Source organism: Taudactylus pleione, unplaced genomic scaffold (assembly GCF_031769625.1).
Source record: "Taudactylus pleione unplaced genomic scaffold, aTauple2 ptg000103l, whole genome shotgun sequence".
In the NCBI taxonomy this organism is placed as follows: Eukaryota; Metazoa; Chordata; class Amphibia; order Anura; family Myobatrachidae; genus Taudactylus; species Taudactylus pleione.
This window is the reverse complement of record NW_028284505.1, coordinates 1291124-1313403: the sequence shown is the minus strand read 5'-3', so window position 1 is coordinate 1313403 and position 22280 is coordinate 1291124. Positions and strand designations below refer to the sequence as shown.

Here is a 22280-nt window from a genome sequence, read left to right as displayed (position 1 = left end):
ACATGACAGACCGATACACTGACAGTACTGGAAGACAGGCTCACATGACAGACCGATACACTGACAGTACTGGAAGACAGTCTCACATGACAGACCGATACACTGACAGTACTGGAAGACAGTCTCACATGACAGACCGATACACTGACAGTACTGGAAGGCAGGCTCACATGACAGACAGATACACTGACAGTACTGGAAGGCAGGCTCACATGACAGACAGATACACTGACAGTACTGGAAGGCAGGCTCACATGACAGACAGATACACTGACAGTACTGGAAGACAGTCTCACATGACAGACAGATACACCCACAGTACTGGAAGACAGTCTCACATGACAGACAGATACACTGACAGTACTGGAAGACAGGCTCACATGACAGACAGATACACTGACAGTACTGGAAGACAGGCTCACATGACAGACAGATACACTGACAGTACTGGAAGACAGTCTCACATGACAGACCGATACACTGACATTACTGGAAGGCAGGCTCACAGGACAGACAGATACACTGACATTACTGGAAGGCAGGCTCACAGGACAGACAGATACACTGACAGTACTGGAAGGCAGGCTCACATGACAGACCGATACACTGACAGAGCTGGAAGACAGTCTCACATGACAGACACATACACTGACAGTACTGGAAGACAGTCTCACATGACAGACAGATACACTGACAGTACTGGAAGACAGTCTCACATGACAGACACATACACTGACAGTGCTGGAAGACAGTCTCACATGACAGACACATACACTGACAGTGCTGGAAGACAGTCTCACATGACAGACAGATACACTGACAGAGCTGGAAGACAGTCTCACATGAAAGACACTCACACTGACAGTGCTGGAAGACAGTCTCACATGACAGACAGATTCACTGACAGAGCTGGAAGACAGTTTCACATGTCAAACAGATACACTGACAGAGCTGGACGACAGTCTCACATTACAGACAGATACACTGACAGAGCTGGAAGACAGTCTCACATGACAGACAGATACACTGACAGAGCTGGAAGACAGTCTCACATGACAGACAGATACATTGACATTACTGGAAGGCAGGCTCACAGGACAGACAGATATACTGACAGTACTGGAAGGCAGGCTCACATGACAGACAGATACACTGACAGTACTGGAAGGCAGTCTCACATGACAGACAGATACACTGACAGTACTGGAAGGCATTCTCACATGACAGACAGATACACTGACAGAGCTGGAAGACAGGCTCACATGACAGACAGATACACTGACAGAGCTGGAAGACAGTCTCACATGACAGACAGATACACTGACAGAGCTGGAAGACAGTCTCACAGGACAGACAGATACACTGACATTACTGGAAGGCAGTCTCACAGGACAGACAGATACACTGACAGTACTGGAAGGTAGTCTCACATGACAGATAGATACACTGACAGAGCTGGAAGACAGGCTCACATGACAGACAGATACACTGACAGAGCTGGAAGACAGTCTCACATGACAGACACATACACTGACAGTACTGGAAGACAGTCTCACATGACAGACAGATACACTGACAGAGCTGGAAGACAGGCTCACATGACAGACAGATACACTGACAGTGCTGGAAGACAGTCTCACATGACAGACAGATACACTGACAGAGCTGGAAGACATCTCACATGACAAACAGATACACTGACAGAGCTGGAAGGCAGGCTCACATGACAGACAGATACACTGACAGTACTGGAAGACAGTCTCACATGACAGACAGATACACTGGCAGTACTGGAAGACAGTCTCACATGACAGACAGATACACTGACAGTACTGGAAGACAGTCTCACATGACAGACAGATACACTGACAGTGCTGGAGGACAGTCTCACATGACAGACACATACACTGACAGAGCTGGAAGACAGTCTCACATGACAGACAGATTACACTGACAGTACTGGAAGACAGTCTCACATGACAGACAGATACACTGACAGTGCTGGAGGACAGTCTCACATGACAGACAGATTACACTGACAGTACTGGAGGACAGTCTCACATGACAGACACATACACTGACAGAGCTGGAAGACAGTCTCACATGACAGACGATTACACTGACAGTGCTGGAAGACAGTCTCACATGACAGACAGATACACTGACAGAGCTGGAAGACAGTCTCACATGACAGACAGATTACACTGACAGTACTTGAAGACAGTCTCACATGACAGACACATACACTGACAGAGTTGGAAGACAGTCTCACATGACAGACAGATACACTGACAGTACTGGAAGACAGTCTCACATGACAGACCGATACACTGGCAGTACTGGAAGACAGTCTCACATGACAGACCGATACACTGGCAGTACTGGAAGACAGGCTCACATGACAGACAGATACACTGACAGTACTGGAAGACAGTCTCACATGACAGACAGATACACTGACAGTACTGGAAGACAGTCTCACATGACAGACAGATACACTGACAGTGCTGGAGGACAGTCTCACATGACAGACAGATACACTGGCAGTACTGGAAGACAGTCTCACATGACAGACAGATACACTGACAGTACTGGAAGACAGTCTCACATGACAGACAGATACACTGACAGTGCTGGAAGACAGTCTCACATGACAGACAGATACACTGACAGTACTGGAAGACAGTCTCACATGACAGACAGATACACTGACAGTGCTGGAGGACAGTCTCACATGACAGACACATACACTGACAGAGCTGGAAGACAGTCTCACATGACAGACAGATACACTGACAGTACTGGAAGACAGTCTCACATGACAGACAGATACACTGACAGTACTGGAAGACAGTCTCACATGACAGACAGATACACTGGCAGTACTGGAAGACAGTCTCACATGACAGACAGATACACTGACAGTGCTGGAGGGCAGCCTCACATATCAGACACATACACTGACAGTGCTGGAGGACAGTCTCACATGACAGACAGATACACTGGCAGTACTGGAAGACAGTCTCACATGACAGACAGATACACTGACAGTACTGGAAGACAGTCTCACATGACAGACAGATACACTGACAGTACTGGAAGACAGTCTCACATGACAGACAGATACACTGACAGTACTGGAAGACAGTCTCACATGACAGACAGATACACTGACAGTGCTGGAGGACAGTCTCACATGACAGACACATACACTGACAGAGCTGGAAGACAGTCTCACATGACAGACAGATACACTGACAGTACTGGAAGACAGTCTCACATGACAGACAGATACACTGGCAGTACTGGAAGACAGTCTCACATGACAGACAGATACACTGACAGTACTGGAAGACAGTCTCACATGACAGACAGATACACTGACAGTGCTGGAAGACAGTCTCACAGGTCAGACAGACAACTGACGATGTAGGAGGCCAGGCTCACAGGACAGACTGACCCAGTGACAGTGCTGGAAAACGGGCACCTTCAGATAACAGACTAGACTAGAAGTAACAAAAACGACTTCATTCATGTCCATAGATGGTCTGGAAATATGGATGTACAGTATTAGATGTGTGAATATTGGGGTATTATTATAACATCGTTTCCAGAATACTCTTGTTACGCTGACGCATTGTATCACCGCACCATAATGTATATATTGTAAATGCTCACATCCCATTGTTGTCCGCTTCAGTTTTCAGTTAATCAGTTCCATCATTTGCAGATAGACAAGATTGGACATTTATACAAATATATTTATAATGGGCACATATGTCTTCTGCATCCCCTCTATGGTGCATTCAATGTTTTCTCTCAGGTTATGTCCCCGTGGGATTCAGTGACTTCCGCTAGCACAGTAAGACTGCTCAATAAACAAAAAGTGTCATCATCATTAATCCAGGTTATATCTTTACAGGGGCGGCCGGAGTTCTCCGAAGTCGTGTGTAAGCTGGAGGAGTGCCTCTGCAATATTGAGGTAATTCGGGTGCCTCCCTAGAATGCTTTCTGTAACACTAGGTACTGTCAGGGACAGTGGCGGTTCTAGGGGTGGGCTAACTTGGCCGTCGCCCGGGGCGCCGGCCCATAGAGGGCGCCACTGAGTCCCCAGAAGGTAAAAAAAAAAAATCCCATAATAAAAAAAAAAACATGGGGGCATTCCAACTTTGGGCACTACTCTAGGGGGCATTCCTACTGTGGGCACTACTATAGAGGGCTTTATTACTGGGGCACTACTAATGTGGGCACTACTATAGGGGGCACTACTACTGTGGGCATTGTATTAGGGGCACTACTACTCAGTACTGTGGGCCTTGTGTATAAGGGGCACTAATTTGGGCATTATGTAAAAGGGGCACCACTGTGGGCACGCCCCACAGTTTGATGAATTGGGGGTGTTCCGCAAGGACGCGCCCCCTTTCCGGAAGCGCATGTGCTTTCAGCACGTGCAGAGGAACGTCATCTACAAAAAGTTTTTTTTGTTTTTTTTTTTTGGGGGGGGGGGGTGTGGGGGGGGGTGTGCAACTGTGAACTTTCGCCCTGAGCTCCACAATGTCTAGAACCGGCCCTGGTCAGGGACCCCCCACCCCCCCTGCAAATCCAAACGAGCAAGGAAATATGTAACAGGTTCAGAAAGTAGCTAGAAGTTTAAAAAAATATATAGACCATTTTATTTGTTATGTCCATTATTAACATCTATTTCAGGGCCGCAACTGGGGGGGGGGGGCTGGAGGTGCACATGCACCCGGCGTCAGTGACCTCCAGCCCGGCGCCTCAGGGAGGCTCTAAGCCGGACGCCCGCTGAGATTTTATTACCAGCGGGCGCCCGGCTCCTTCCCTGCAGCGCCGTGCTAACCGGTGGCTGGAGTTCTCTCCTGAACTCCAGCTTCCGGCTCTCCCCACAGGCACTATGGGAGAGGGCAGCAGGGCGGACCCGTCGGCGGCAGTCACAGGAGCAGGGTTTAAGGTAAGTATTTTCTTATTTTTGTGTGTGTGTGCAAGCGGCACTACAGGGGCATTACCAGGGGGCACTACAGGGGCATTAACAGGGAGGCTCTACAGGGGTATTACTAGGGGGCTCTACAGGGGCATTACAAGGGGGCACTACAAGGGCATTAACAGGGGGCTGTACAGGAGGACTACAGGGGCATTACTAGGGGGCTCTACAGGGGCATTACAAGGGGGCTGTACAGGGGGACTACAGGGGCATTACTAGGAGGCTCTACAGGGGCATTACAAGGGGGTATTACCAGGGGGCACTACAGGGGCATTACCAGGGGACACTACAGGGACATTACCAGGGGGCGCTACAGGGGCATTAGCAGGGGGCACTACAGTGGTAGTACCAGGGGGCTTTACAGGGGTATTACTAGGGGGCACTACAGGGGCATTACTAGGGGGCATTACTATATTGGCATTGTTAGAGGGCATTACTATATGGGGACTACAGGGGCATTACTAGGGGGAATTACTATTTGGGCACTACAGGGGCATTACCATGGGGGCATTACCATATGGCATTACTATGGGGACATTACCATATGGCATTACTATGGGGACGTTACCATATGGCCACTAGTACAGGGGCATTAATATGGGGCATTACCTCAGCGGGCATTACTATGGGGGCACTGCTGCAGGGGGCGTTACTATGGGGAAATTACCACGGGGAGGGGGGGGGGGCGCCAAATTCCTGTCTTGCCCCGGGTGACAAAAACCCTAGTTTCAGCCCTGTCTATTTGGACAAGTTCTTTCAGACTCTCTGGGCAACATTTACTAAGCGGCGTACCGTGTAGCCTAATGAGATGCGCGTTGCTTGTTCATGTTTTCTATTAAAAATAAATTGACGTTTCTGTATCAAGCACCTTCCCTGCGCTGCCGGCCTTATAAAATGTTATATATGTGAGACATAATGAAAGTGACAGCAGCCTCGGCTATAACTAGCAGAGTGTCGTCGGCGATAAATAAATGCAGGTGAGTTTGTGCTGCTTACAATGCGCATTTCTGTGTCTGTACAATGTGATAAATGCAGTCTGAGGTTACATACATCACCTCACAGACACAGGACGCCAGGGCAGCAGAAGGGTTGCTAAGAATTGTTATGCCTATTAAGTGCCAGGCGTTCCTGTTACATTAGACTTAGTGATTTTATATAGTGCATAGTGTCTGGATTGTCCTTATGGCATAGTTTTATTTTACTTTACATTTTTTTTTGGAAGTACTGCTCACCTGAACCCCACTCAGCTATTATATAATAAGGGGACATGGGGGACAGAATTACTTTGTTTAATTGTTAGTTTTCAATTACATTTCAAATTGTGTATTTAGTTACGTGCATAGGGCCTGATTCAGAGCCACTCGTAAGCGGCAGCTCGTTCGCTCCGAGCGATGTTTGCCCAACTGCGCATGCGTACGGATCGTTATACGCATGCGCGAACCAGTCAGTGCGGTTGAAATTCATGTGCTCGCAAAATAGCGAATGCCTGCTAACTTGAGTGACAGAATGAGGCGTATGAGGGTGGTAACAGGGGAAGGTGCTTGAAAACGGGGAGTGGAGATCCGATCGCAGGCGTGCTTAAAGGTCAAAACGGGCGTTTTATGGGTGTGCATAATTAAAACATCAGCGTCATTGACCACGTCACTGGGTTTTTTTTAAGCCAGAACTGCTCGCAAAATTGTGGTAGCAAAAACCAACACCAAGAATAGCGAGCAGTTCATACCCTGTTCGATGTACTCAATTAATCTAATAAATAGTGGACATGACGTAGGATGCGAGCAGCCAGGGGGCGTAGTTTCCCAAAAAACGACCACAAGTTTTGTACGCTCGTTCAGACCTAGAGGTGTGAACAGACCGCAAACAGCGAACGGTTCATTTGAATAGCCACCCCTATTTTCAGAACGTGCGAGCGCTAATTGCGTCCGGCTCTGAATCAGGCCCATAGTATCTACGTTATATGATAAATATAGCCGGAGGTCTCTCTGCAAATCCTCTTAAAGCAGGGGTCTTCAACCTATTACACAGTGTGGGCCACATAAAAAATTAAAAGAAGCCCGAGGGCCACTAAGCTATATGCCACATAGTAGCACAATCATGATTCAACTAATTCACATTACACCACATAGTAGTGTCCCTTATTCATGTATGACAAACAGCAGTGCCCCGTTTACACAATGCCCACATTTGTGCCCCTTATACACAATGCCCATAGTAGGAGTGCCCCTTATACAATGCCCACAGCAGTACTACCCTTTAAACGTAATGCCCACAACAGTAGTGCCCCTAATGTAATGCCCACTGTAGTGGTGCCCCTTATGCAGTGCCACCAGTAGTGGTAGTACCCCTTATTCATTGCCCCCCAGTAGTGCTGCCCATTATGCAGTGCCCACAGTGGTAATGCCTCTTATGTAGTGCCACCATTAGAGGTAGTTCCCCTTATTCAGTGCCCCCAGGAGTGCTGCCCCTTATGTACAGCCCACAGTGGTAATTCCCCTTAAGTAGTGCCCCCAGAAGTGGTGCCCCTTATGCAGTGTCCTCTATGCAATGCCCCCATTAGTGGTGCCCCCATTAGTAGTGCCCCCATAGTAATGCCCCCAGTACTAGTGCCCCTAATAGAAATGCCCCCAATAGTAATGCCCCTAGTACTAGTGCCCCTAATAGAAATGCCCCCTAGTAGTAGTGCCCCTAGTAGTAGTGCCCCTAATAGAAATGCCCCATAGTAGTAGTGCCCCTAATAGCAATGCCCCTAATAGTAATGCCTTCTAGTAGCAGTGCCCCCTAGTAGTAGTGCCCCTAATAGAAATGCCCTCTAGTAGTAGTGACCCTAATAGTAATGCCCCCTAGTAGTAGTGACCCTAATAGAAATGCCCCATAGTAGTATTGCCCCTAATAGAAATGCCCCATAGTAGTAGTGCCCCTAATAGTAATGCCCTAATAGTACTGCCCCCTAGTAGTAGTGCCCCTAATAGTAATGCCATCTAGTAGCAGTGCCCCTAATAGTAATGCCGTCTAGTAGCAGTGCCCCTAATAGTAATGCCCCCTAGTAGCAGTGCCCCTAATAGTAATGCCCTAATAGTACTGCCCCCTAATAGTAATGCCCTAATAGTAATGCCCCCTAGTAGCAGTGCCCCTAATAGTAATGCCGTCTAGTAGCAGTGCCCCTAATAGTAATGCCCCCTAGTAGCAGTGCCCCTAATAGTAATGCCCCCTAGTAGCAGTGCCCCTAATAGTAATGCCCCCTAGTAGCAGTGCCCCTAATAGTAATGCCCCCTAGTAGCAGTGCCCCTAATAGTAATGCCCCCTAGTAGCAGTGCCCCTAATAGTAATGCCCCCTAGTAGCAGTGCCCTCAGTAGTGAAGCCGCTTACAAAAAAAATACTACTACTTACCTTAAACCCCGCTCCCGCGTCTGCTGCCTCCGGTCCGCCCGGCTGCTCTTCTTTCTGAGCAACGAGAGAGACATCACTGCACCTACTGCGTGAGCCGGTAGCCAGAGCTCAGGAGTGCTGCGGTGCAGGTAGGGAGCCGGGCGCCCGCTGGTAACAAAATCTCAGCGGGCGCCCGGCAAATTAAGCCTGTTGGCTGGCCGTGGAGAACATCTCTATCCAAAATCGGATCTGAACCAAAACTAGAGATGTGTGGTTCGGTTTTACTCGGATTTACTCGGATATGTTTGAATCTCAAAAACAGCATCATATTGGCTATTCGGCTGTCATGTACTTTGGATAACCAATAAGAGAAATGCAAACTAATCTGAAATTGCGACAATTTGGCTATAAGAACCGAATAAAACCGAACCCGCACATCTCTAACCAAAACACGCAAAAATCATAACATTTCAGGGTGACTTTACCAAAATATGGGGGCAGTGGAGTCACCCGGGGAGGGATGCTGTGTGAGCGGCGTAGCCGTGCGCTGCCGAGAAGGGGGCGTGGTCACGTGTGAAGGGGCGTAGCCTCATGGCCGAACCCCGGCCCCCTCACAGTGTCAGGAGCTGAGTGCAGCACTTATTATACAGTGCAGCACCCGGCTCCTGTCACTGAGGGGGAGTCTGAACCTCGTTGTCACCCCTCGGCGGATGACACCCGGGTGTGGCCCGCACCCCCCTTGTGACCCCACTGCATGGGGGTCCAGGTACATCTCTCATTTTCATACAGCAGAGGGAGGAAGGGGGGTTAATTAAAAGCAGAAAAGGTGAAGAGGTCTAGGGAGTATATTTACTAAAGTGCGGGTTTTTTAGAAGTGGAGTTGTTGCCCATAGCAACCAATCAGATTCTAGCTACTGTATAATCATCTAGAAGGTGCTAGATAAATGATAAGTAGAATCTGATTGGTTGCTATGGGCAACATCTCCACTTCTAAAAATCCGCATTTTAGTAAATATAACCTGTAATCTCACCTAAAAAGTAATCCCTTTAAGGACAGCAAAGAGCACAAGTATAAACTACTCTCTGAGCAGAGAACTAAATTATTGAAGCCTAGAAGGCTTGATGGGTAACAAAAAAAATTCTCATTCATTTAACTGACACATTTACAAGAAGGATATCTAAATGTTATATTCCATACATTATTCACCTGCTGTCATGGCCGTACAGTACAGGGTGCACAAAATTAGACTGGGGGAAAGACATGTTTGGCAGGAAGATTCAAGTGATAGACAGAAACATCAAGATACATTATTGCAGCAGGCTGTAATTTATAACGTTCGTTGCACACAGTCCCCGGCCTGAGCAGGTGATCGGAGATCATCCATGAATGAATGGCGCGCTCTGTCATGAAGTGTGGGAGCAATGAACGCAGCGATGGTAAATTAGGGTGCAGATAGCTGGCTCACGGTCACATTAGGTGAGCTGGAAACTATTTGTCACTTTCTTCATTGTTTCTTGCCCGCCCGCCCTTCCTGATTAGGTTCTGAGCCCGCTTTGGCCGAATCATCTATCTGTTTATTTATTTAGGTTGTTGCTCGCCGGGCAATAATTCTTCGTCACTGCTATGATCATTATTTTATCTGAGACAGAAGATCAGCTGTACGCCCCGAGGCTGAGAACGGTCATCTGTTCTGAATGCTGAAATAAATCTGCTCAAAGAAATTGTTTTATTTATTTTTTGTCTGTTTAATCTATTTTAATGCCCTCTTTGTTTAGTGTTTAGCATTGGATTTCTCTCTATATATTTTTTTATACATATTTGTCCCTCTTTAAGCGTGTTTGCAGAAACATCAGTAGATTTACTGACAGTAAAGAAATAACTAAAATGTGCATGTCAGTAAAAATATATACTGGTAGCAAGACTTCGGGGTATATTTACTAAAGTGCGGGACTTTAGAAGTGGGGATGTTGCCCATAGCAACCAAGCCAGTGCGTGGCTATAAGCATACTTGCCGACATCTCGCTTTCTCCTTCCGGGAGGGAGCTGTCGGCATCCTCGGCTGGGGGGCGGGTTGCGATAAAAAATGGGGCGTGGCCTGTAAATGACGTTAATTTGGGGGCTGAGCTTGGGACGTGACAGCGCATTCAAGGCCCTGCCCCCTCTTCAGAATGGTGATATTAATGGCATTGTTAAGCATTGGGCGGGGCCACGGTGACGCAATTCAGCGTGAATCGCGTCACCGGCTCCCTGCTGCCGGGGATTTACACGGTAACGGGGGAGGGGGCAGACAGCAATCAGGGAGAGTCGGCAAGTATGGCATTAATATTAATAAACTCTGGCAGTGGGCATTACCTTCAGGAATATGGCGCCATGTTGCTAAGGTGTCACCAGGATAACGATGCAGGATGGGTTGTTGGTGAGTAACTAAAATGTGTGCACCAAATGGGTTCCATACATTAGATCGACTGTGACCATGTCGGCATTGATAATGTTAACGTGAGAATGTCGACATGCTGCAAAAGCTGACAGACAACATGTAGCATGCTGATAATCATCATGTCGACACTGATTAAATGGCAACATGGTCACAATGTCGACTGCATTTTTTTTTTTAAATAACCCTAATCGGCACAGACGGTGTAATGGTTAGCATTATGGCCTCACAGCACTGAGGTTGTGAGTTTGATTCCCACCTCAGCCCTAGCTGTGTGGAGTTTGTATATTCTCCCTGTGCTTGCGTGGGTTTCCTCTGGGTACTCCGGTTTCCTCCCACACTCCAAAAATATTATGGTAGGTTAATTGGCACCCAACAAAAATGATCCCTAGGGGTAAATTTACTAAAGTGAGAGTTTTTAGAAGTGAGTTTTAAAAGTGATGTTGCCCATAGCAACCAATCAGATTCTAGCTATTATCTTCTAGAAGGTGCTAGTTAAATGTTAAGTAGAATCTGATTGGTTGCTATGGGCAACATCTCTTCTAAAACTCACTTCTAAAAACTCTCACTTTAGTAAATTTACCCCCTAGTGTGTGTGTATATGTTGTAGGGGATATAGGGCCTGATTCACTACTAATCGCAACTGCGATTACACACGCAATCATATGCTTCACAGTGCACGTGCGCGAACCGGTCACTGCGATCGGGACTATCATCGCAGTGACTACGCAGTCCCATTGCAGAGTGATTTACAGGGGAATGGGTATGAAATGCAGCCGGCGGTTCGATTCCCGTCAGCGGCAGCCCGACATCAGCAGAGTTCCGAGCAGCGGAAGCCCAACAGCGCTGGAAATCCTGATCGTGGATAGGTAGGATAGGTGAGTATCTACTAACCTAACCTAACCCCCCTAACCCTCCTTAGGGGTGCCTTACCCTAACTTCCCCCCTCTAAGTGCTTAACCCTAATCCCCCCTCTAAGTGCCTAACCCTAACCATCCCCTTCCCCGCTGCCTAAACCTAAGTCCCCCGGGGGGGTGCCTAACCCTAACCCTCCCTCTCCCTAGCCTAACCCTAAACCTCCCGGGGGGGGGGCCTAACCCTAAGTCCCCCCCAGGAGCCCTAAACCTAACCCTCCCCCCCACGCGCGGCTGTCCGCTCGCGGCGCCCGGCATCACTACGATCGGGATGCCGGACGCCGGTCTCCAGCGTCGGGGAAATGCGGGCGTCTACATCTAGACGCCCGGCATTTCACCCATGCCGGGATATGACAGTCGGGAAGCCGGCTGCCGGTATTTAGGCAGTCGGCTTCCCGATTGCATACCATTTACAGGATGTGCCATTCGGGGGAGGTGACGGGGGAGATTGGTCGGTGAAACGCAGGAGTGCCAGTCCGCTGCATGGGCGTGCATAAATTATCTACTGTGATGCCATACGCAGTGCGATGAGGTTAGCAATTCCAGAGTAAGGTCAGATCTTGTGCAAGTGTGCGTGAGGCTGCGATGGTACTCCATGTTACCGATTGATGGATACTAATGATGACAGTTGAGGCTGTGGGCGCAAAAACTGTTCCCGCTTGAAGCTGCACCGATCCTCGCATTAGCTCAGCGGAAATTCGCATTAGGATAGCAAATCCAGCATCTTTGCGTCAGAAAAGTCAGACCCTTTGATTTGCTTCAGATTCCCCTCTGCCGCACTCATCTGGGCTCAAAGATCACTTAACAAACCCGTTCATTTTTTTTTCGCGTTATGTGTCCTATGCATGCACCTTACACCGAGCTTCTGAAAATACAGCAAGACTCCAGCTAAAGTTTATGAGGGGTATTCAATATGAAACGTTAACTTCACTGTCGAAGTTAACGTTTCATATCGGAGTTTTTTCCTGCTTTAAAGTCTGGTGCGCGCTCCCGCTTATCAATATAAAATTAACGAAAACGGGAAACTCCGAAGTTGGATTTGCGTAAAGTTACGAATTTTGCTTAAAATAATTGTAAGACCCCCCTAAAGTAGTAAAAACATGGGGGAACACTATGGGTACCCCCGTTTTAGCCTTTAATTGAAAGTCGGGGATTTAAAAAGCCGCAGCAGGTGTTTTTTTCCCGACATTGAAGAAGTGATGCAGAAGAGCACTTAGGTTATTTTTTTCGTTTTTTTAAGTGGTCCCATCAAATTTGGGGTACATGAAAATGGGTACTAGCATATTTTGGTGTCCCTAAAGTAAGCTTTTAAAAATTCTGCATTTGTGCACCTGCCGCTATAAATCTATTCTAGAAAACATGTGCCGCATACATGCAGAATAGCCCTGAACCTATTTCTCTATTGTTTAACATTTTTTTCCCATTTTTTTTTTGCACCCCAATTTTTGAAATAATTTTTTGGGGTGTCCCAATTTTTTTTCTTTTACTTTTTTTGACACAATTATTTTTGAAATGTCAATCTCAGGGGTGCAGGCTATTTTTTTTAAGCCTGCACCCCTAAACCCCAATTCTACACTTTTTTTCGACACCTATTCAATGGTGAAAAGTTATCCCCGTTTTTTATCAAAGACTTTTCAAAACTGCGATAAGTCTTTGAAATTGAATACGGTGTAAAACTAAAACCTGCGATAATGACGTCATAATTGCTATATTAACACAAAAACTATGTTATCGCACCCATATTGAATACCCCTTTATGTGTCACTTACAGAAACACTCTTACTGCAAGCGCGCCTACGGTCTGGGATGATGGGGCACCACTGGTCAGCAGCCCCATCTTCTCGTCTATGAATGTATCCCACCAGTAGAGAGGACTCTCCAAATAACCCGCTTCATCTTATTCTTATAGCTGATGTCTCCAGCCTCTAGCAACAGCAGCGGCTCTCTTTCACCATCTGCCTCATCAGACTGCCTGGTAGGCCGAGGGAGCCCCGGCCGAAGCCACGTGGCGGCTCTGCGTACCCGCTTTGAGTTGGAGTATGCGTTGAATTCTAGAGCTTATGCCGGCTGGTCTCAGAGGTGAGTGGACGGAGTAAATTAGAGGTACAGTAGTTGTTGGCTTTAGATTAGGTTCCTGTATTGTGGTAGATCCATTCTCTTTGCCCAAATGACCCACTGTCCACACTGCCATCTTGCCGGATTTTATAGCAAATACAAAGAGGGCAGAAGTCTGTAAGCAACACAATCAGTGTATCTGCTGATGTAAGAGGCTGAGGGCCTGATCTACCAGACCCATTCCTCAGCGCAGTCTCCCATATACAGACTCAAGAGCACACAGATATACAGGTGTCACATATCACATTACTCAGCGAACTCTCCTATATACAGACTCAGGAGCACACAGATATACAGGTGTCAAATATCACATTACTCAGCGCAGTCTCCCATATACAGACTCAGGAGCACACAGATATACATGTGTCACATATCACATTACTCAGCACAGTCTCCTATATACAGACTCAGGAGCACACAGATATACAGGTGTCACATATCACATTACTCAGCACAGTCTCCTATATACAGACTCAGGAGCACACAGATATACATGTGTCACATATCACATTACTCAGCACATTCTCCCATATACAGACTCAGGATCACACAGATATACAGGTGTCACATATCCCATTACTCAGCGCAGTCTCCCATATACAGACTCAGGAGCACACAGATATACAGGTGTCACATATCACATTACTCAGCACAGTCTCCCATATACAGACTCAGGAGCACACAGATATACAGGTGTCACATATCACATTACTCAGCACAGTCTCCTTTATACAGACTCAGGAGCACACAGATATACAGGTGTCACATATCACATTACTCAGCACAGTCTCCTTTATACAGACTCAGGATCACACAGATATACAGGTGTCACATATCCCATTACTCAGCGCAGTCTCCCATATACAGACTCAGGATCACACAGGTATACAGGTGTCACATATCACATTACTCAGGGCAGTCTCCCATATACAGACTCAGGAGCACACAGATATACAGGTGTCACATATCACATTACTCAGCGCAGTCTCCATATACAGACTCAGGAGCACACAGATATACAGGTGTCACATATCACAGTCTCCTATATACAGACTCAAGAGCACACAGATATACAGGTGTCACATATCACATTACTCAGCGCAGTCTCCCATATACAGACTCAGGAGCACACAGATATACAGGTGTCACATATCACATTACTCAGCACAGTCTCCATATACAGACTCAGGAGCACACAGATATACAGGTGTCACATATCACATTACTCAGCACAGTCTCCCATATACAGACTCAGGATCACACAGATATACAGGTGTCACATATCACATTACTCAGCGCAGTCTCCCATATACAGACTCAGGAGCACACAGTTATACAGGTGTCACATATCCCATTACTCAGCACAGTCTCCTATATACAGACTCAGGAGCACACAGATATACAGGTGTCACATATCACATTACTCAGCACAGTCTCCCATATACAGACTCAGGATCACACAGATATACAGGTGTCACATATCACATTACTCAGCGCAGTCTCCCATATACAGACTCAGGAGCACACAGATATACAGGTGTCACATATCACATTACTCAGCACAGTCTCCCATATAGAGACTCAGGAGCACACAGATATACATGTGTCACATATCACATTACTCAGCACAGTCTCCCATATACAGACTCAGGAGCACACAGATATACAGGTGTCACACATCACATTACTCAGCACAGTCTCCTTTATACAGACTCAGGAGCACACAGATATACAGGTGTCACATATCACATTACTCAGCACAGTCTCCTTTATACAGACTCAGGATCACACAGATATACAGGTGTCACATATCCCATTACTCAGCGCAGTCTCCCATATACAGACTCAGGATCACACAGGTATACAGGTGTCACATATCACATTACTCAGCACAGTCTCCCATATACAGACTCAAGAGCACACAGATATACAGGTGTCACATATCACATTACTCAGCGCAGTCTCCCATATACAGACTCAGGAGCACACAGATATACAGGTGTCACATATCACATTACTCAGCACAGTCTCCATATACAGACTCAGGAGCACACAGATATACAGGTGTCACATATCACATTACTCAGCACAGTCTCCCATATACAGACTCAGGATCACACAGATATACAGGTGTCACATATCACATTACTCAGCGCAGCCTCCCATATACAGACTCAGGAGCACACAGTTATACAGGTGTCACATATCACATTACTCAGCGCAGTCTCCCATATACAGACTCAGGAGCACACAGATATACAGGTGTCACATATCACATTACTCAGCACAGTCTCCCATATACAGACTCAGGATCACACAGATATACAGGTGTCACATATCCCATTACTCAGCGCAGTCTCCCATATACAGACTCAGGATCACACAGATATACAGGTGTCACATATCCCATTACTCAGCACAGTCTCCTATATACAGACTCAGGAGCACACAGATATACAGGTGTCACATATCCCATTACTCAGCACAGTCTCCTATATACAGACTCAGGAGCACACAGATATACAGGTGTCACATATCACATTACTCAGCGCAGTCTCCCATATACAGACTCAGGATCACACAGATATACAGGTGTCACATATCACATTACTCAGCGCAGTCTCCCATATACAGACTCAGGAGCACACAGATATACAGGTGTCACATATCACATTACTCAGCACAGTCTCCCATATAGAGACTCAGGAGCACACAGATATACAGGTGTCACATATCACATTACTCAGCACAGTCTCCCATATACAGACTCAGGAGCACACAGATATACAGGTGTCACATATCACATTACTCAGCGCAGTCTCCCATATACAGACTCAGGAGCACACAGATATACAGGTGTCACATATCACATTACTCAGCACAGTCTCCATATACAGACTCAGGAGCACACAGATATACAGGTGTCACATATCACATTACTCAGCGCAGTCTCCTATATACAGACACAGGAGCACACAGATATACAGGTGTCACATATCACATTACTCAGCGCAGTCTCCCATATACAGACTCAGGAGCACACAGATATACAGGTGTCACATATCACATTACTCAGCGCAGTCTCCCATATACAGACTCAGGAGCACACAGATATACAGGTGTCACATATCACATTACTCAGCACAGTCTCCATATACAGACTCAGGAGCACACAGATATACAGGTGTCACATATCACATTACTCAGCGCAGTCTCCTATATACAGACACAGGAGCACACAGATATACAGGTGTCACATATCACATTACTCAGCACCATCTCCTTTATACAGACTCAGGAGCACACAGATATACAGGTGTCACATATCACATTACTCAGCGCAGTCTCCCATATACAGACTCAGGAGCACACAGATATACAGGTGTCACATATCACATTACTCAGCGCAGTCTCCATATACAGACTCAGGAGCACACAGATATACAGGTGTCACATATCACATTACTCAGCGCAGTCTCCTATATACAGACACAGGAGCACACAGATATACAGGTGTCACATATCACATTACTCAGCGCAGTCTCCCATATACAGACTCAGGAGCACACAGTTATACAGGTGTCACATATCACATTACTCAGCGCAGTCTCCCATATACAGACTCAGGAGCACACAGATATACAGGTGTCACATATCACATTACTCAGCACAGTCTCCATATACAGACTCAGGAGCACACAGATATACAGGTGTCACATATCACATTACTCAGCGCAGTCTCCTATATACAGTCAGGAGCACACAGATATACAGGTGTCACATATCCCATTACTCAGCGCAGTCTCCCATATACAGACTCAGGATCACACAGGTATACAGGTGTCACATATCACATTACTCAGCACAGTCTCCCATATACAGACTCAGGAGCACACAGATATACAGGTGTCACATATCACATTACTCAGCGCAGTCTCCTTTATACAGACTCAGGAGCACACAAATATACAGGTGTCACATATCACATTACTCAGCGCAGTCTCCCATATACAGACTCAGGAGCACACAGATATACAGGTGTCACATATCACATTACTCAGCACAGTCTCCATATACAGACTCAGGAGCACACAGATATACAGGTGTCACATATCACATTACTCAGCGCAGTCTCCTATATACAGACACAGGAGCACACAGATATACAGGTGTCACATATCACATTACTCAGCGCAGTCTACCATATACAGACTCAGGAGCACACAGTTATACAGGTGTCACATATCACATTACTCAGCGCAGTCTCCCATATACAGACTCAGGAGCATACAGATATACAGGTGTCACATATCACTTTACTCAGTGCAGTCTCCCATATACAGACTCAGGAGCACACAGATATACAGGTGTCACACATCACATTACTCAGCGCAGTCTCCCATATACAGACTCAGGAGCACACAGATATACAGGTGTCACACATCACATTACTCAGCGCAGTCTCCCATATACAGACTCAGGAGCACACAGATATACAGGTGTCACATATCACATTACTCAGCGCAGTCTCCCATATACAGACTCAGGAGCACACAGATATACAGGTGTCACATATCACATTACTCAGCACAGTCTCCCATATACAGACTCAGGAGCACACAGATATACAGGTGTCACATTACTCAGCGCAGTCTCCCATATACAGACTCAGGAGCACACAGATATACAGGTGTCACATATCACATTACTCAGCGCAGTCTCCCATATACAGACTCAGGTGCACACAGATATACAGGTGTCACATATCACATTACTCAGCGCAGTCTCCCATATACAGACTCAGGAGCACACAGATATACAGGTGTCACATATCACATTACTCAGCACAGTCTCCCATATACAGACTCAGGAGCACACAGATATACAGGTGTCACATATCACATTACTCAGCGCAGTCTCCTGTATACAGACTCAGGAACACACAGATATACAGGTGTCACATATCACATTACTCAGCACAGTCTCCCATATACAGACTCAGGAGCACACAGATATACTTGTGTCACATATCACATTACTCAGCGTAGTCTCCCATATACAGACTCAGGAGCACACAGATATACAGGTGTCACATATCACATTACTCATCGCAGTCTCCTATATACAGACACAGGAGCACACAGTTATACAGGTGTCACATATCACATTACTCAGCGCAGTCTCCCATATACAGACTCAGGAGCACACAGATATACAGGTGTCACATATCACATTACTCAGCGCAGTCTCCTATATACAGACACAGGAGCACACAGTTATACAGGTGTCACATATCACATTACTCAGCGCAGTCTCCTATATACAGACTCAGGAGCACACAGATATACAGGTATCACATATCACATTACACAGTGCAGTCTCCCAAATACAGACTGAGGAGCACACAGATATACAGGTGTCACATATCACATTACTCAGCGCAGTCTCCCATATACAGACTCAGGAGCACACAGATATACAGGTGTCACATATCACATTACTCAGCGCAGTCTCCTATATAGAGACTCAGGAGCACACAGATATACAGGTGTCACCTATCACATTACTCAGCGCAGTCTCCCATATACAGACTCAGGAGCACACAGATATACAGGTGTCACATATCACATTACTCAGCACAGTCTCCTATATAGAGACTCAGGAGCACACAGATATACAGGTGTCACATATCACATTACTCAGCGTAGTCTGTTGGTGCGTCCTAGTCACATTGCATTGTAACTTAGATGGGAAGCAGTCGGGAAGCCGACGGACGCAATCCCGATCACCGGCTCCCCGACTGTCTAATCCTGGCAAGGGACTAATGACAGGCGTCGAAATCCCTACGCCTGTCATTAGACCTACGCCGGGAGCTCGACGCCCGGCATACCGAATGAAGATAAGCTTGGCGCCGTGTGCGGACAGCTGCCGGGGGAGGGTTAGGTTTTAGGGCTCCCGGGGGGACTTATTGATAGGCACCCCCCCGGGAGGGTTAGGTTTAGCCTAGGGGAAGGGGGCATTAGGGTTAGGCACCCCCTGGGGAGGTTAGGGTTAGGCTCCCCACCCCACGGGAGGTTTAGGCGGTGGGAAAGGGGGGGTTAGGTTTAGGCACTTAGAGGGGGGTAAGGGTTAGGCACTGGTGGGGGGTTATGTTTAGGCACCCCTAAGGGAGAGTTAGGGTGGGGGGTAGATTAAGGTCACTTACCCTTAGAAGCAGTCAGGATTTCCACCCCTGCCGGGCTAGCACTGTCGTGATTTGATCCGCCAGCCATGAGGCCGGAGGGATTACATACCGATTCCCCTTGTGGGAGGATGTAGTCAGTTTACCGGCGCACGGGATGCCGGTGGTTGAAATCCTGACCCACAGCCAGAACACAGGCGCCGGGATCCTGACATCAGTTGAGATGCCGATGCCAGTATCCCGACAACCGGCACCTGGAGCGCAATTATAGCGGGCCAGGTTAGCTTGTAGCCGCTGGGGCGCGGGAGGGTTAGGTTTAGGCAGCATGGGGGGGTAAGGGTTATGATACGGTAGGGGGGAGGTTAGGGTTAGGCTGCGGGCAGTGGTGTTAGGTTTAGGCACTAATGGGGAGTGTAGGGTGCAAGGAGGGGAAAGGGTTAGGGTTAGTTTGCAAAAAGGGAGGGTTAGGGGGTGAAGGGTGGAGGGTTAGAATCAGTGTTGGACTGGGGCATGAAGGGCCCATCGGGGGAAGGCAGTGGTAGGGGCCCATACTTAAGCTTGGCTAACCATTAGGGAGGACATAACCTGCAGACAACCTGGATACAATACTGCATGATCTGTTCATTCCAACTCTACCTGATATCGGACCCTTTAATAGAGTAACAATGTAAAATTTGAGTGTGCAGTCTGAAAACTGACATTAGAAGAGGAGGGGTGGGGCCCCCGGGCAGTAGGGCCCACCGGGGATTTCCCCTGTACCCCTGTGGGCCAGTCCGACCCTGTTTAGAATACTTACTGAGCCCCTGTCGGGATTCTCAGCATCGGGATCCTGCTGTCGGTCTTTTGCCGGCTGGCATCCCGATTGCCACTCTGCCATACCCAACCCCTATGTGGTATATAGATTGTCTTTTATTTCACTTAATTTTCAGTGTTTATATAATGAACTATTAATAAATACCATGTCGAATGATTTCAACTGAATTAGGCACATAATAGAGATTTAGGCCCTCATTCAGAGCCACTCGCTAGCGGCAGTACGCTCGTTCCGAGCGATGTTCGCACATCTGCGCATGCGTACGGTTTTTAGTATGCATGCGCAAACCAGTCAGTGCGGCCGAAAATCATTTGTACGCAATATAGCGAGTGCCTGCTATTTTGAGTGACAGAATGAGGCATATGTGGGTGGTAACAGGGGATGGTGCTTGAAAACGGGGAGTGGAGATTCGTTCGCAGGCGTGCTTAAAGGTCAAAACGGGCGTTTTATGGGTGTGCATAATTAATACAGCAGCATCATTGACCACGTCACTTGGGTTTTTTTAACTCAGAACTGCTCGCAAAATAGTGGTTGAAAAAACCAACCACAAGAATAGCGAGCAGTTCATACGCTGTACGATGTACTCGATTAATCTAATAAATAGCGGACATGATGTATGGTGCGAGCGGCCAGGGGGCGTTTTTATCAAATAAACGAGCGTATGTTTTGCTCGCTCGTTCAGACTTAGAGGTGTGAACAGACTGCAATGTGCGAACGGATCATTTGCATAGCCACCCCTTGTTTTTGAACGAACGCAAATAGCGAACGGCTCTGAATGAGGGCCTTAGACAGTATTACAAGAACTAGAATCAATCATTGCGCTTTAGAGCAGCCGATCTGAACACAAATGGAAAGACGTCAGAAATGACTACAAATACCAGAACACTGACCTCTCAGCCCACTGGGGGCTTAGGATCTAGGTGTCGTAGATCTTCAATGTCTGGGTGCAGGATTCTTGTTCTCCAAGAGTAAGTATCCCAAAAGAAACAGAAAGAAAAGACCACAATAGCGCAGTATTGTCTGAACCCAAAATAATAATTTATTAACATTTATAACACTTTCTTTTATAGTGCAGCATATTCCGTTGCGCTTTACAATTGGAAATTCCCTTTTCACATGTGCTAGATTCAAACCATACCATATAGAATAGTCTACTACAGTGGTTCTCAAACCCGGTCCTCAGGACCCCACACAGGTCACGTTTTCCAGGTCACCCAGCAAGCACACAGGTATTTTCATTACTCACTGACACATTTTAAAAGATCCACAGGTGGAAACAAATGATTTCATTTGTGATTATGTGAGGAGACCTGGAAAACCTGCACTGTTTGGGGTCCTGAGGACCGAGTTTGAGAACCTGTGGTCTACTATATCAGCAGACAATCAGCATTTAGAACCAACCACACAGGATTTCAGGATGTCACTGTTCTTTTCTATTCAGCCAGGTTATACTCT

The 22280-nt window shown here is 46.9% G+C and overlaps 1 protein-coding gene across 4 annotated transcripts in view; it reads left to right on the top strand.

Annotated features, from left to right (window-relative positions):
• TNNI3K (TNNI3 interacting kinase) overlaps positions 1-22280 on the top strand; it is an 840867-nt gene that overhangs the window by 767646 nt on the left and 50941 nt on the right. For 3 of the 4 annotated variants that reach the window (XM_088470769.1, XM_088470770.1, XM_088470771.1), the window contains exons 22-23: positions 3923-3982; positions 13625-13794. In XM_088470769.1, coding sequence (XP_088326895.1) covers positions 3923-3982; positions 13625-13794 — 230 coding nt within the window. The remainder of the gene's footprint in view (positions 1-3922; positions 3983-13624; positions 13795-22280) is intronic. The other variant, XM_088470772.1, reaches the window with a different exon arrangement.